At 40.6% G+C, this 17,358-nt stretch overlaps 1 protein-coding gene across 2 annotated transcripts; it reads left to right on the top strand.

Moving 5' to 3' along the window:
* Positions 1 to 256: 256 nt before the first annotated feature.
* rab35b (RAB35, member RAS oncogene family b) lies at positions 257 to 9,680 on the top strand. Of its 2 annotated transcripts, XM_062417515.1 has the most exons (6): positions 257 to 578; positions 3,136 to 3,186; positions 3,281 to 3,404; positions 7,666 to 7,790; positions 7,898 to 8,022; positions 9,355 to 9,680. In XM_062417515.1, the coding sequence occupies exons 1-6, from the start codon at positions 527 to 529 to the stop codon at positions 9,481 to 9,483; spliced, it is 606 nt and encodes a 201-aa protein (XP_062273499.1). In that variant the 5' UTR covers positions 257 to 526; the 3' UTR covers positions 9,484 to 9,680. The 2 variants fall into 2 exon arrangements, with proteins under 2 accessions (XP_062273499.1, XP_062273500.1); XM_062417516.1 differs by lacking the exon at positions 7,898 to 8,022 and having other exon boundaries at positions 9,355 to 9,461.
* The last annotated feature ends 7,678 nt before the right edge of the window (positions 9,681 to 17,358 follow it).

Raw genomic sequence — 17,358 nt, 5'->3', positions numbered from 1 at the left:
CACCATTTGACTGGTTAGTGTAAATGGATGGCAGAAAAATAACATATGCCTGATGGCTATCAGTTAGTGTATAGTGAGATTAGTGTTGATAAGTAAATTTTTAATGAAATGTAAAAGACCTGCCATGTATAAGATTGTGAATCAAGTAGAAATACAAGTCTGCTGCCCCTGCTTAGAAGCATGAGTTTGATGCTCATCAATGGGATGGGACCGCTGTGCTGTAGCAGGAGCCTGCGCAGTGAGGCCGGATCAGAGTTGGGTGCAGCAGCAGCTCCACCAGAGAAGGAAGCGGAGTTTCCGGCTGTTTGCAGCGGAGGGAGAGGATTGCTGACGCCGCGAAACCCCGAGAAAAAAGCTGCCGGCTCGGGGGGGCTAACAGTGTCTTAGCATCACCAGTGGTCGTTTTCTTTCATACCGGTGGGACCTGGGGGCTGGTGATTTTTTACGGGCCGAGGGGGGTCGGACAGCAAACCGAGCAAAGAAGCGTCCACAAGGAGGTGGGGGGGGTGAGCCACCAGCTACCGGCATGGCCAGGGACTACGATTACCTCTTCAAGCTGCTCATCATCGGTGACAGCGGTAAGCCGACACCGGGGATGCGGGACGGGAAGTAGGCCTTGACGTGTTTTTTTTTATTACATGCGTAGAAAAAGAAACGTAGCTTTGGGGCCACTATGTTTTTACCTAACACTGTTTATAGCTGGTTGGTTTTTATTTGTATGCATTAAAATAATTAGTGAAACGTACACATACGACATATTGTTATGGCGGTGACAGGGCGGAGGTTGTATGTCCGGGCCGGGCATGTCAGCGGACGAGGCCGGATATCGCCTCCAGAACATCAGGGTTTATCTCTCGAATATGTGCTTGTCTTGCCCGTGAGATATGTATTGTTTTAGCTCCTCATTAAACCTCACACCAGACGCCAAAAACCTCACAGTGGTATAGAAAGTGTTTTAATTTGGTCGCTTGTTTGTTTCTGTCATTAGCCATGGTAGCTAGCTGGAAGTTAGGCTAGCTGTTAGCTTAAAGGAGAAGCAGGGGAGGCTGTCTGAAGTTGAAGACTTTCTGCTCAAGCTAAAGAAGCTAAACAAATGTTATCTTGTGTCTGCTGCGGTTTTAAACAAGTGAAGTTATTGAAATGCATTTTGTTTTTTAAGCCGGCTAGCATGACACTGTTAGCTACTGATAGCGGAGGAACGCTGCACTGCAGTCACTGGTTTACAAAGTATAGTGAAGTGAGACTGACAAAGTGGTCACTATCAACTCTAATAGCACTCAATGAAATGCATTTGGCTGGCAGCTGAGGTTCAAACACTGTGTCTGTCTGTGTCTGTGCTGCTAACTTTTTTCCTGCGGTTAGCTTCTTTGAGTTTCTGATCTTTGTCACAGCCACAGGTAGAGGCTTCATAAAATAAGATAAGATGTTCCTTTACTTGTCCCACAGTGGAGAGGTTTACATTATTGCAGCAGCAAGTGGATAGCAAAAAACCCCCCATAAAGAGCATTCATAGAAAGAATAAAGAACAATAAGTAAGCACACAAGCGATAAAAAGAAATAGTTACACTATATACAAGAGTAATATTGTTGGTGAATGAATATATACCTGAGTTATAGATTGTTGTTGCAAGGATTTTAAAGTGGAAAATACATGTATGTTGCACAGTTGAATTGACTAAAAGTGTACCAAAAATTGTGATATTGCACAGTTGTTATTTGTATTTATAATGTGACTTAGTGTCTATTTTATCTACATCTGGGTCTTGTTTTTAATGAAGCTAGATCTGCTTGACTCAGGGAAACACACAAGAATTCCAAAGTACCCATACTGTGCTGTACCTGTGCAAATGGCAATAAAACTCCAATCTAATCTAATTAGTGTAGTGAAAGTGCAGTTGATGTAAATCTGTTGCTCCTCCCCTAACTCCCTCATGAAAGTGAAAACCTGTCTTTTATAATGCGACTCCACCCTCCTATAGGAGTTTTAGTCTCAATCCTGCAGGACCTCTTTGTGAGCAATGATCTTTGCATTCATTGACCAACCCGATCCTGGCACGACCCCATCAGCTGGCCGCTCACAGTAGAGGGCAAGGCAGCACAGCAAGCCCTTCACTGCCACTTACACACAGATGCCAGTGTCCCCCCCCCCTCAGTACAACTGACTTTAGTCCTGCACTCGAGGTTATTTAGAGGAGATGCTGCAACTGCTGCCCCTTTTACAGCTGCGTGGAGCGTAGACAGATCTGCAGCTGAGAATCGCATCTCTAAGCTGGACTGACGCTGTTTCATTTAACCTCTGGATTGTTGAGCATTTTGTTTTTGGATGTTGTGATTGTACTCGTGAACAGCCATGACGTCAATTGCATCCCATACCTATTTCTGAGCTGGAGGCTGCAGCGGTTTAAAATAGAAAATGTCATGGATGGTTTTGGCACTGAGTGAGTGACTTCCTGAAGGAGATGCTTGTTTTGGCGTATAAAAACTCCACAAGAACAATAAGATGAGGATCTCTCCTCTGCTTTTGAAACTTCAGGTATTGTTTGTTTGAACAGAACTCTGCGGCTCGGAGACAACTGGAACCTGAGAGCTTTTATGTCGAGGACTGATCAAATATGGGATGACAATAACACAATAGGCAGGCTAAGTAACAGAGCTGCGGGTCGAGTCCCGCCCCTCTCTTCATTACCTTCCAGTTGTAACCTGAAAGCAGATCCGTTGAAGTCCTGATCCTTCTCATCTTCCTTCCCTTTCAGTCTCATTCACCTTCTTCTTACTCACCTCAAATCCTTCAGCGTGTACACAGTGCAACAGGTCTGACATTGTGTGTTTAGCTCACTGTCTAAATCTCTAGGTACACAACGATTACAGCAGCTGTTCATGTTGACGTCTTATTTTTGCTCTTCAGTTGTCACATGGTGTTTGGTAACCAGGATATAATACGTGAAACCGAAAACATGCCGTTTTTGTGGTGCGACAATCCTTCCCACAAAAGACTCAGCATGCATGCCCTCAGGCAAATCTAGTTTTGTTTTTTGGATGCAAGAAACTAAATATTATAAAATATGTGAGGTTTTCATATTTTGGCAACCTGATGCGATTTGTAAACCTCATCCTGTGCTTGTGCTTCCTCTGCAGGAGTGGGGAAGAGCAGTCTCCTCCTGCGATTTGCAGACAACACATTTTCAGGTACGTCGTCCTCCCGTCAACTGCAGTGGCATCATTCCAGAACTTTGTGTTTTCGGAAGTTTACCTTCATGAAACCCCGATTTCGTGTTTGCAGGTAGCTATATCACCACGATCGGCGTGGACTTCAAGATCCGGACGGTGGAGATCAACGGGGAGAAGGTGAAGCTACAGATCTGGGATACAGCGGGACAGGAGCGATTCCGCACCATCACCTCCACGTAAGTACATGTGAACACAAGAGAAGCTGTCACCTTGAGGTTTTTTTCTTTCTTCTGGTTTTCATTTCGACAATCTGAAACCAAGACAGACTCCCTGTGGTCTCCTTTTTTATATAAGGCATTATATGAGGAAGCAGTTTGTAGAGACAACCAGTATAAAGCCCGTGCCGCCACTCTATGAAACTGGGTGGAATTCCCCACAGATCCTAATTACAGATGTGAGAGGGAGGCTCCTGGTCTCGTACTGTAGCGCTACATGACGACGAGGGCCGGGCGTCTTAACCCTCTTTTTGCTCGTGCCGTTTGCGTGTCAGTCACTCTCTCTGCTGTCTGGTGTTCATCCAAAAAAGGTGTGAAAGCTCTTCTGTAAATGAGTGTGAACCCCTCACACTCATTTACAGAAGAGCTTTCACACCTTATTTTTTTAAAGAGGTAACTCTGAGGTTACATACACTGCTGCCCAAACACTATTAATTCTGTTGTCAGTAGTTTTATGATGACAGTGGAGTTAATGGTATGAGATACGTCAGAGTACACAGATGTCAGATCAAGTAATTGTTGTTTTTAGCCAGTGTAGGGGAGTTCTTGATGATGATGATGATAAAAAAATAATAAATAATAAACACCAGCTTCATCCTTTTAAACCCAGAACTTTTCTCACGTCTGCATCCAAGACTCAATTGTTGTTGTTTTCACGGGAGCAAGGATTCCCACACATGAGAAACACAGATGCTGAACGAGAGAGAGTGAGAGAGAGAGAGAGACTCCAGGCCCGAGTTTTATCTGTTCGGTTTGGCCAGCTGCTTTCTCCACCCGCTTCAGCCTCCTCCTCCTCCTCGTTGTCGTCATCATCATCATCTCAGCTGAGTCACAACACAAATCAAAGGCACTTTGAAAGGGGGAAACACTTTCTGTCGGGGCCGGGCTCTCGTTCGGTACGACTGTCGCGGCTCACAGCACAGCGCTAATGAATAAAAGTGGATTACATCACATTTGTATAAGGTTTTCACGGCTCGTCAGAGAAGGAAGGAAGTAGGGAGGGTGTTAGGCTGCAAGTGACTGTTTTATATCTAATGAATGATGACTGGAAATATTACTTATTCTTTTATGAGCTTAATAATTAATAATGGATATCTTTTGTCATTTTGTCATGACACTGCAACTACTATAATAATTACAGTAGCATAAATAGTGTCTCTGTTTAAACAAGTTATAAAGGGACTATTTCTTTGGAACAAAGTAGTTCCAGTTAAAACTTGTGACTGTGAGTTCTGTGTATTATTGCAACATTGCTTCTTTACATCATTCTTCAACACTGAAAAAAAATAGATTTAACTCCATATTAAATATCTTACTGACATATAACTCAAAAATCAAAAGGCTGGATACTACTTGGAATGTTTGTTTTTTGAAATTTGGACCTTTTTATATCTAGATGTTGCTGTAAAAGTGAACGTTTAAGCAAATATTACATCTAAAGCTCAGATGGAGCAACATTAGGGTTCATTAGGAGTCGTGTCTCTGTGCACCTGATGAATGTGAGCCCTGGTTTAGCTCTGCTTCTCCTGAGGAAACATCTGGTGTCTCTTTAGTGTGCTACTTGGTGCTTGCTGGTAGTGTTCAGACTGTTTTTAAAGCTTTTTTGTAGCTTAAAATGAACATTACCAACCAAAAAAGTCAAGTTGGAGGCTGGAACACCAAAATAATGAGCTGAAAGCTGCTGAGTTGAGTGATGATTATTTAGTTTGACACCTGTCATATACTGTATACACAAAGTCTTTCAATCCTTTGTTAATATTGAAATATTGATTATAGCAGCTTTTCAATGATCCACGACCCACTGATTAAACTGCAGTAGGATGTCACTACTGTTACTATCTGCTGTCCTGACAAGCATTTACTGTGCTGCGTTCGCTGTCTCGCTCTCGTTCCGGCTGTCAAACTTGATGATTTCTCTCTCCTTAGTCAAGCGTCCGACTTGTCGTTTCAATTTCGGCGCAATTTACCTGAACACGCTCTGCATTAGAGAACAGAATCCATTACAAGCGTGTAATAGACGTGTGGCTGCTCTGGTTGCTGGTAGAAACAACATTGATGTGACCTCCAGCTCAGACTTCTTACCTATTCACCCCTCTTCTGACTTTGACCGGAGCAGACGGACGCAGCTCTTAACACACGTTTAGCTGTCACTGCATGGCCGTTGTGAGTTCTCTCTGGAGCACAGCCAGCAAGACGAGTTTGACAGATGTTAGAATGTTCCAGCGTCACTACAGCGAGGACGACCAGGGCAGCAAATTCACCCAGAGAGCTTGGAATCCTCCACAGTGCTGACGCTTCAGCTCCCGAGGTAGTGAGAGCGTCCTATGACCGAGGCCTGTTTAGTGCTGATTGTTTGTTGGGCTGAAGTAGAGTGGCGTGGTGCCTCATTAGGTCCTTAAATGAATTTCACCGTGCAGATGGATGGCAGGCAGAGACCCGCGCGGTCAGACCGGCCCGGTGCAGCGGCCATATGTTTGCACCCCTCTGGCTGTGCGCCTGAGGCTGACCCACCAGCTGCTGTCAGCCTCAGGCACAAGTCAAGACCTCTAAGGGCCCTCAGTTACTTCTCCTTCCTCTATGGAGTTCATGCTTTTATTCTAACATGTTTAATCTCATGTTCTCCCATCTTGATCTTGATACTGTTTTTTTTTTTACACCCAACTGTTAACAATACATAATGATGGCTTCATTTTTTTCACCAAAAAATGGGGGAAAAAGCTAAATATGTTTTTAAAAAGTTAAAAACTTACCTCTTCACTTGAGCTTTTAACTCACTTTTCTATCAGTCGTCTTCACACTCATGCACTACTTCACTTGTTTAAAATATTGTATTTTTCTCAGTTTTATATATTCTATTTATTGTTTTAGCTACTCTTACTATGTATTATTTTTACTATTTTAAAAGTATTACTATGTTTTATTTTCCATCTCCATCCATAATATATTAGTTGTTGTTTTTTGTTTTGCTCTTTTTTTAAAGAGCTTGCTTTATGCTCCTTCTAGGTGCTTTTAATGTGAAATACTTGGTGTATGTAATGTCTTTGGTTGTAGAGCACTTTGAGCTGCATGTCTTGTATTAAAGCCGCCCTACAAATAAAGTTTTCATTATTATTCTTAATGAATGAGCCCCACAGTCTGGAAGGAGAGAAGTGTTTATAGAGTGTGAAGATTGGTGATTTATTGTAGTAGACAGTTGAGGTCAGCGCCCACCAAGACGTCCCTTTGATTGATGATTATGGAGTGAGAGGTGCAGTTTATTAACACTTTACTACTCTGAATGGTCAGAGTTCTACTTCAGAAAATGTGACTGAAGTTTGCCCCCGCCCCCCATGCCGGCTGTGTGTTTGGCTGTTTATGGTCTTCTATTCTTGTTCACTGAGCACACACACACACACACACACACACACACACACACACACACACACACACACACACACACATACACCACCCCTGCTGTCGGGTGGCCCGGTGCTGCTGGACATCAGGGACATGCTCAGACAACACTGTATCCCCCTGCTGTCACGCCAGGCACAAACACACACACACACACACACACACACACACATACACACACACACACACACATAGTAAGCGCGACAAAAGGTCTTTTGTGTTTGTGTTTGGCGCAGTGCAGCGACTCTGGGGCCGGGCCACCGTTGGAAGCTTCAGCTGCAGGTTTTCTCTCAGTTCAGATGTCCCGCTGTCAGACTCGGCTCGAATCGTCTGTGCTGGACAGATACTGTTTCTGTCCGTTCTGCAGGCTTTCTTCAAGCAGTCACACATTCAGTCCTGATGCACTACAATATCTCATCACTGTAGTAAAGATTTAAAGGGATAGTCTTGCAAATGTAGCATTGTACTTCCGTAAAGTTGGGGGACTTGTAAGAGACAGATATTAAAAAGTAAAATATTTTTATAGGCTGAATAGTTGTAACCATGGCAACTAAACTGAACCTCAGGTGTGAAATTGATGGATTGCCCCTTTACAAGGATTAGATAAAGTTAATTGAGTCTAGTATAGACACTTACTTGTTTGGTAGAGAGCTGCTGAGCTTGTTTCAGACTGGAATCTTAAGGAGTCACTGCTTTTTTACAATTTAGAGATAATCAAGTTTTGTCTCCTCTGATTTGAGATGAGTCTCCCCCTGCTGGACACCAGCATAAGTTACCACATGTCAAATACTGACTGTGTCTCTCCTTTTCTTTGTGTGTGTGTGTGCAGATACTACAGGGGAACACACGGGGTCATAGTGGTATATGACGTCACGAGTGCCGAATCCTTCGTCAACGTCAAACGATGGCTACATGAAATCAACCAGAATTGTGATGATGTGTGCCGAATATTAGGTGAGCATGTTTCCTTTTTCCTTTTGTACATTTGCTTTCTTTAGACTCAACTCAAAGCAGGGCTGTTGCTCTTTACTAACGGATTTCCACATCTTTTCCATCCTCAGTGGGAAACAAGAACGACGACCCCAACTCCAAAGTGGTCGAGACGACTGACGCGCAGAAATTTGCCGAGCAAATGGGCATCAACCTGTTTGAGACGAGTGCAAAAGAGAACATCAACGTTGAAGAGGTAACTCGCCGAGCTCAATTGAAGGCTTGAATAATTCCTGTTCTCAACTGCAGTTGTCCAATCGTAGCTTAGCAACTGTAACTAGGCACAGCAGGCCTGTCATGACGAGAGTTTTTGAGGGTAGAGTCTTTCCTTTTGTTTTTTTTTAGCCTTTGCCAAAACATAACCAAGTAAAATTTCGTTAGCTAGCTACATTTTTGTAATGCTAAGTTTACGGGTTATGGTAAAAAAAGCTGGTGTCACAACTAACATATCCATTGTGTGGGAACGGGTTCTGATGCTACTATATCAGAAAGTAGGTAATATTAGTAGATATATGTCCTGCTTTATTGGATTTGGGGAACTTCACTTCCCAACAGCCTCTGCTTCCGAAACTCAGAAATAGCACTACATTCGCCAAATATATCTTAAAAGCATTTTATCTTGTAAATTCAATCGTTGCATCATATAATTTACACCCTTTTTACAAACAAGTCAGCCAGAAACATTAGAAGGTAAGTTGGAGATGCTGTTTTCAACCTAACGTTAGCTTACTTAGCTAGTTAGCATCAGCTGATAAATGTCAGCCAGTTAATTGAAATCTAGGACCCATTGTTTCAAACATAACTAAGAATACTACATTACCCATGAGCCTTGATTGCCGTTGCTACGGAGAAGAAAGCTACAGGTGCTAATCTGAGCATAAATGCTTTGTCACTGAATTTGTAAACAAAACACAGAGTCATAATTCCTGAACTCAACATTATAATATTTAGTTTCTGATGGCCATTTGCAGCCCTTGTGGCAATATTTTAAGTTCAGTGATTGGCTATTTCTTGCTGAAATGCACCTTGGGAGTTGTAGTTTACACCTTCCATGAAATATTTATATACACAGTGTTGCACCCTTAAACTTTTTACTAAAGAACCAAATATTTTCTAACACATCTTTTGTACTGATGATTGGCTGTTTCTTGCTGAAATGCACCTTGGGAGTTGTAGTTAACTTCTACCCTGATATATTTATGTACATAGTGTTGTACCTTTAACTTATTACTCAGGAACCAGATATTTTTAAACATATCTTTTGTACTGATGATTGAACTGGGAGAGTTTCATACTGATTTAAGTTGTAGAAGAAGTATCGTAACGTTGTTTTTGGGAAAAATGTAAAATACTGAGCAGATTTCAGCCACAGTCAGGAGAGTATTTCATCATTTTCCTCCAGTACAGATAAAGCGATGTCGCACTCTTTTCACAAACTGCAGTGTTTGATGTAGCTACTCTCACGATGCCGTACTCACCACACATATCATTGGTCTGTGCCTCTTCCCCACCCCCCACCCCCCTGCAGATGTTCAACTGCATCACAGAGCTAGTGCTAAGAGCCAAGAAGGAGGTGCTGGCCAAGCAGCAGCAGCAGCAACAGAACGACGTGGTCAAACTCACCCGGAACAGTAAACGAAAGAAAAAGTGCTGCTAGCAAACTCGGAAGCCATCCAACGCAAAGGCCGGCGACGTCTTCTTCTCCTTCTCTCTTCACACACACACACACACGCACACATACACACACACATACGATGGGACTCAGAACATCTAAATTAAAGAGCAGATAAAAGATTTAATAAATATACAGTGAAAGATTTAAAAAAAAAAAAAAAGAAGAAAAAAATAAATAAATGGAAAGAATTGTCCCCTTTGGACGAACTAATCATGAAGACTTAAAAAAAAAAAAGAAAAAAGAATATGTACAGATTTTATTAGACGTCAGATCAAGTTTTATTTGGAACTCAGTGGATGGGCACTATTGACCTGGGGTCCTCCTTTCTGTAAGGATCTGCAAGCTGACAACTGACCGCCATAATGCTCAGATTTCTGTCCACATAACCCACCCCTCCCTCCCTCCCTCCACCCTCCACCCTCCTCCATCAGTATCTCATCTCTCCTTCTCATTCCACTGCACACGGGACATTCAGAGTCCACAGAGAGGGACTCTGCGCCTGAGGAGAAGGAGGGCTTAACTTTTATATTGTTTTTTTTCTTTTCTTTCTGGGATCTGTTTGTTTTTCTTTTCTAGTTTTCCTTTTTTTTTGGTGGTGGTGGGGGGGTTGGTTGGTTGGTTGTTTAGGAGGCGGTCTGAGTAAGATACAACCTTTCAGACTCCTCTTCCTCCCCCCCGACGCCCTGCGTTACCACCGCTCACGCCAAGAGATCATGAACTTCTAGATATTGTTTCATTTGACTTGATGGGAGGGGAGGGAGGAAAGGGAGGGGGGGGGCAAATCAAATGGATGATGATGATGATGATGATGATGATTGGTATAGATGACCTTTAGGAACTAATCCGATGGAAAGAACTGGGGACTTCTCTTCTTTTTTTTTGTTTTTCTTGTCTTATATTTTTGCCAAGCTACCCATTCTCTCCCCTCTAACCTCCAGTAGTGCTGAGCCAACGACCTGATTGATTTTTATGTCTTTTTTTTTTTTGGTCATGTTTTTTCTTTTCCTTTTTTAAAGTGCGGCAGAGCAGTCAAACCACTCCTGGAGCTCTGGGACCTCCGGCTCTGTATAAGCACCGTTCACTGCAGTCTTACTACGCTTTCAGAGTCTCCTTTTAAAACCTTTTCCTCCACCTTTTTTTTTTTTCTTTTTTTTTTTAATGATACTGCCAATATTCTAGATTTTAAAAAAAATGTAAAAAAGGAGCTTAGTGGACTGTTGCCATAGTGGCTCCTGTTCGGCCCAAGAGGCAGGCTGGTTTAAAGCCCACTGCGGCCCCTTTCACCCCCCTCTGGAGCACCCACACGTCACGCACCTCTCACAGCGGACGGACTCACCTCCTGCATTTGCTCTCTCGAGGAGGGGGCCAAGCGCACCTCCAAAATATCCCCCTCTGGAATCTGATGATCCACAGTGGATCGTTTTCACCCCCCCACCCCCCATTCCGTTTCATCCAAGCGTGCCTGAAGGTCAAAGGTTACATGCATCCAGACTGTAAAGGGTTTACTGTATTTGCTTAGCTTGCAGAATCTCTTAACAGTTAAATATCGTTTAAAGGTCTGGTGTCATGTGTTTCTTTGCTTTCCCCTGTCACCATCCAATCACCCCCCCCTCCCCTCCCTGCCTGCTACCTGTTCCGACTGAAGCGTTACCGGACAGTGTTCGAGCATCGTTGATGATGACGATGACGAGGGGGGGGCGCGGCACACAGCGAGCCGTTAATTTAAGAGCAAAAACGAGGGGACGGACTGCAGCGCTGGCTCCCAGGGTTTGGCGCAGAGGCTGAAGCATCACACACACACACACACACACACGATCCATTACTGACATTTTTCTTTCTTTGTTCTGATTTGGGAGAGTTGTAAACACATAGAGCTGTAACCCTGGCAACCGGCCATGCTCCTGTTGAAAAAAAAAAAGAAACCGTTTTCATCCTCTGGACACACTCTGGCAGCCGGTTTGGGATCCTTATAAGCGCTGGGAGGTCGCAGTTTTTTTGGGGTCATTATTTGGTAATTTTTTTACCTCCGGGGGTTGAAAAATGGCATAAAAATCTCACTTTATGATTTCTATTCATTATTTGTATGTATATATAAATATATTTGTGTGTTTATATTCAACATAGAGAACGTACACACATAATTAGCACACCAAACTGAGCATGTAAGAAACATGCAGAGCCCCCCCCCCCCTCCCTTCGTGTGCTATGGTTGAAACACACTCGTCAGCTGTGGTTTGCTGTACACTGGAGACATGAATTTAATCAGTAATAAACGTTTTAAAGGAATAAATATTTGACACATAATGACTGATCACATTTGTCAGTGATTTGAGGCTTCTTTTTTTTTTTTTTTTTTTGAACCTGTGTCTTTCTATTTTTATTTTTTTTTTGCTTCCTGTGAATAAAAGTGTATGGGAGGAAGTGTGTGTGCTTATGAACTGGATTGAAACTGCTGTGTATCTTTGGTCTTATAGAGAGAGTTAATGGTCCTGTTGTATGAGAGGAGTTAGCAATACAAATGAATGACAGTCTTGTTTTTCACTGTCCTGCCTGCCATCATTAGTTCGTGATTGTCAGGAACTAATGTGAACATACACACTTCTTCATTTATTACATACTTGCTGTCTGGTTGATGTAAACAAGACAGGACTTAACATTATGTGTATTAAATTTCAATATTTTAATTTGGTCTTTCCAATATTGTCTATATTTATGCCAATACCACAACAATGCCCTTCTTGATACCGTAGTTTGGAGAGTATACAAATCCTTATTTTCTATTAAAGTCTGCGAAACAATGCATCAGAGTAAATATCTAACTTTGTCTGAATAGAATAGAATCTAAAGCAGTGGTAACCAATCACATGCTGACTTATCAAACACAGGTTGAGCTAATTACATGATTAATTGCAGCAGATGTGTTCATGTTATTAGTTCAACATCTGCTTTTCCTGCTAGGACAAAAAGTCTCTGAATCATTCATTTAGACACATGTTTCATGTTCTTGATACCATTACTCACACTGATCAATTCATAATCTGACACTTTTCTGTACTCGTACAGACTAAAAGTGGGTCACACAGGTCAAAACTTTTATTGTGTCGTGTAATTTTATATCACAGTATCAGTATTGTGTTTTAATAGATTCTTGTGGGAAATTGATTGAGAAACACCATGGGTTTAAATAAACAGATTGATTGAATGTCTGTGGCTAATCAGGCAGTTTATATAGCTGATACTGCATATAACTATATATTGGCGTATGACTCAGCCCTATTGTGGACATATTTCACTTGATAGTCAAAGTATTCAGGTTGGACTCTGGGCTCCAGCTGTCAGCCTGTTAGCTGCAGAGAACATTTGACTTCCATCGTCTCTAATTGCAGCCACGTCGTTAAAATATAAAAGAGCTTCATCAGTTACTGACGGTTTTGCAATTTGGACAAATGGTGTTAAATTATAAAAGCACAGAACTGCACTTCACTATTTCATATGAATAATAACTTAATGAATATGCTGATTCATACTAAGAATATCTTCTATTATTACTGATTGCTGCAATACACACTTCACTTTAGAACCAGAGATTTATAACAAGTGTTTGGGGACTTAAGTGTGTGTGTGTGTGTGTGTGTGTGTGTGTGTGTGTTCAAGCTCATTATTAAATCTGTAAGATGTTTACACCGAGTGAAGTATTCAATCTCAAAACATTTCCATCAAATATCGAACATCGTTTTAAACCAATTTCCCCCAAAGTTCATCCAGACATATTTTTATATTGTGTTCCCATCAACGTTGGGAACTTGGCTAGAATTTAAAATAAAGTTCTTTTGAGTTGGGATGCACAGCATGAGTTTGTATCGACCGTCTCAGCAGCAGGCCAGACAGATTTATTGATGAACCACATCATGTTGTGATATTGTTTTCCTTCAAAAAGAATCTTTATATTGATTATGTTCCACTTTTTTTTGATCAAACTTCTTTCCTGTTGGTGTTATATTCTCTGTAGATGACACACAGAAGCAAACAGCTGATTTCAAACGTGTGACGGTGAGAATCGTAGAATCTATGCAAAATCACAGGAGACGAGCAGATTGTAAAGTATTTATTTGTACAAAATAATCCCCAAAATGCTAAGAAAATTTGCATGATAAATATTTTGAATAGTTTGAAGCATTCTGAAACTGAAACAGTGCCGTTAGTCAGCGGTGAATGGAAGCGCTCACACGGAGCACAATGAGTCCACCGAAAGCACTGAAATTCCAAACAAACATCCGACCGAGGAGCGATGAGCAACAGAAAACTCGCTCAATGGCATGTTTCTTTCTGTGTCACTGCAACACACACACGCGCACACACATTAACACACACACACACACGCATACGCTCGACCCACGGCGGCAGCATCGGGACGGTTGCCACAGAAACACACAGAAGACAGTGTTTTTAAAAATGCTTTCGTTTTTGGAAAATGAATCGGTACAGTCTACAGCGTCTGAGCGAACAATACGTACAGTCAAAGGAGGAAAAGAAAAGAGCCATTAGGACAGAATATGGATAAAATCTTGTTTTTTCTAACGTAAAATGTGACATATGACAGGAGACAAATAACAGTGTGGTGATGGCAGGAGTGACTGGTGTTTAAATCCAAAGCTTGCTGCAAGACTTTTTCCTCACCTGTCAATCAGATGGTGATGGTGGAAGAGAGTCTCAAACACACAACACACCATTCACTGTTTTCATTTTTACCAACTTTCACACTTTACATTCTAGCCCCCCGGGGGGAAGAACGTGTTCCTCTTTTTCTTTTTTGTACTTTTTTTAAATCACATCACACATAGACAGGAGCAGTTAAAGATATGGGTACCGCTTTTCTAATAAGGCACCCTTCACAAAGAGTTTAAAAGATGGGTTTTCCAGTGGTTTATAAATGCTTTATTGATCAGCTAGAAGCCACTAATAAGAACATATGTTGGGTTTGGGGTTTATTGGATTTCTGTTTAGTTCCAGGAAGACCTTCTGACCTTCTAGAAAGGGGCTGCTGAGCCAAATTCATTGGTAACACCTCATTTAAAGCCCCCCTATACACTATAACATTTATTAGCATGTTATAAACCGTTAATATATTGTTTATAACACATTATAATGTGGTTATAAGCAGATATTAGGACATTTTAAGTGTTTATTACATGTATTAAATTACAGTATTTATCCCATAAGGATATATTTGATATTATTACAACTGTATTTTACTGTATTACCATTCAGTATACAATATGTTAAAATACCAGCCTTACAGGAGGAGTTATATTTGCTACAAATACACTAATAAACACTTATAAACACAATATCTGCTTATAACTTCATTATAGTGTGTCGTAAACCATTTATTAACTGTTTAGATGCAGCTAATAAATGATCCATGAAGCATTTTTAACCATTAATAAAGCTGTTATTCATCATTTATAAAGCTATTATAAAGGGGGACTTACCAGGATACCGTTTGATCTGAACTGAGTGATGAATTTTGCACTTTTAGATTAATAATTGAGATTAAAGAGGCTTCTCGTGTCCTTTTAGGTAAATGACGCAATCACATAGGTGAATCATTTGGGTGCTTATGTAACTCTTGCCAGCTCTACTGCCACACCTGAACAGTCACACAAGCGATAACGTCTGATTCACCAGAAGACTTTAGGACACATGTCCAAAAAAACAAACTACAAATAACAATGTACAGGTATATTTTTCTCTCTAAAAAAAGGGTTTCCTCCAAAAGGTATGCATTTTTTCTCTTATAAATATATTCATCCAAACCTATTTCGACTTTTTTTTTTTTTTCTTATAAAAAATCATTCTTTGGGTTGATCCTTCCCAACAACCAGCTGAGATGACAAGAAGACATCTGCATAGGTTTGCACAGCTGCATTCGACATGAGTTCAAACACAGACAGACATGAGACATCGCTGTGCCACACTGTAAGTCATTCATGCTCGGAGATTTTTCAGGTCAACACATACTGTATTACCGATGGAGTCACAGATATGTCACCTAAACGGAAGCCCGACAGCTAAGAAATCAAAGTGCCCGTGAAGTATTGAAGCAATGAGAATGGAGGTAGAACTTTTTTTTTTTTTTTTGTTACTATTAGTGTTTAAACCAAAGCAGCTCGGTTGTGTCCACAGCAGAGGACGTGTGGAGTGTCTTAACACCTACATGCCTATTAGATGATATGAAATTCATCAGGTTATTGTTGATGAAACACATGAACCAATTTGGAGATCTGATGAGCATTTTACAGCCCTCCCCTCCTTCTCACGCTGATGTAAACATTTTTTTTTAAATTTGGTCAACTAGGAAGATGATCGACATCATGAAGACGATGTTGGACAGTTCTTTTTTTTTTTCTCAGAAAAATGATACGTTTTAAATGTTAAATATAATGTGAATTGTAGAAAAATAATACCACCTGGACAGATGCTGTCACTAACTTCAGCCACCCAGAGGTTTATTCAGATGTTGGAGATGAACACGAAGGGCTGAGGCATTATGGGAAATGTAGGATCCAGCATTTAAGGAGCTTGATATAGCAACTTAAAATGAAATCAATTTTTTTTACAATTTTTAAGGCTGCATTGATAGTTTTTCTCCCACTAGGGGGCACCGCAACCATCTGCAAACACAATATAGACCTTTTTGAATGTCCAGCAAACATGACGCAACATTATCATTTCTTAGGACAAACAAATGTTAAGGCCGATATCAACTCTCCATCTAGCTATGGCTCTTTAGCTGGTAAATGCTCCACCGTGCTCACCAGCTAGTTGCTAAACTTGTCCACCCACTTACTTTTTGACTGAGTAGGTAGTGTACAATAGGTTTCAGAGAGCTTTTTCACTGCAAACAGCTGCTGTAAACCAGGTTGTTAAGAATGACTGACGAGAGCAAACCAAAACAGTAACGTTAAAGTAGTAAAATTTAAATTTAAAAAAAGCCAATAAATGCTAAAACACTCTGTGGAGTTAAAGGGAACGATTCTCATCGGGTGTGTTACTACCAGAGTTGGGAAGGTTACTAATATAATAGGTTACATATTATCGGTTACCCTATTTAAAATGTAATAAGTAATGTAACTATTTAAATAACTTCATCAAAGTAATGTAACTTATTACATTTGATTACTTTTTGATTATTTTTCAAATTTTCTAACCAATGTTATCAGCTGTTAGGGTAAGTGTTCCCATTAAGCACCAAAATATAAGTTCAGCTGTTTTTCATGGATACTGACATGATTTATAAGAGAGATCATTTCTTATAAAGCAACATTTATCTCTCATTTGAAAATGTATTCATTAGTTCATGTAGATTTAGGAATATAAAATAAAAATATTTGATGAAAGTATCATGTTAAATATTTAAAAATGAGTAAAAAAACTCAAAACCTGAGCAAATTCTTCATGATCATGATCACAATCATCAAAATGTTCATAAGTAACTAATTTAATACACTTTTTTTTTCTCAGTAACTGTAACAGATTACACCTATTACATTTATTTTGTAATTAAATTAACGTTGTTACATGTAACTAGTTACTCCCCAACACTGGTTACTACAAGCGATCCCTTTTACATTACATATAGTCATTTGATTCATTGTTAATATAAAAATATTGATCAGTGCAGCTTTAATCTTATGGTGGTAAATCACTGGAGTGCCCCTTTTAAGGTTTCCACACTTTGACTGTAAAATGACATACTGCCTAAGTACCAATAAGAAAGTTAGCATTCTTTTTGTCACTTGTTTAGTCAGATATACAGTACGCTGTGTGATGGCCTCATGGTGTGAACATCCCCTG

Source organism: Scomber scombrus, chromosome 4, assembly GCF_963691925.1.
Source record: "Scomber scombrus chromosome 4, fScoSco1.1, whole genome shotgun sequence".
Taxonomy (NCBI): domain Eukaryota; kingdom Metazoa; phylum Chordata; class Actinopteri; order Scombriformes; family Scombridae; genus Scomber; species Scomber scombrus.
Note: the sequence above shows the minus strand (reverse complement) of the source record. Positions and strands in the feature narration are given on the sequence as shown.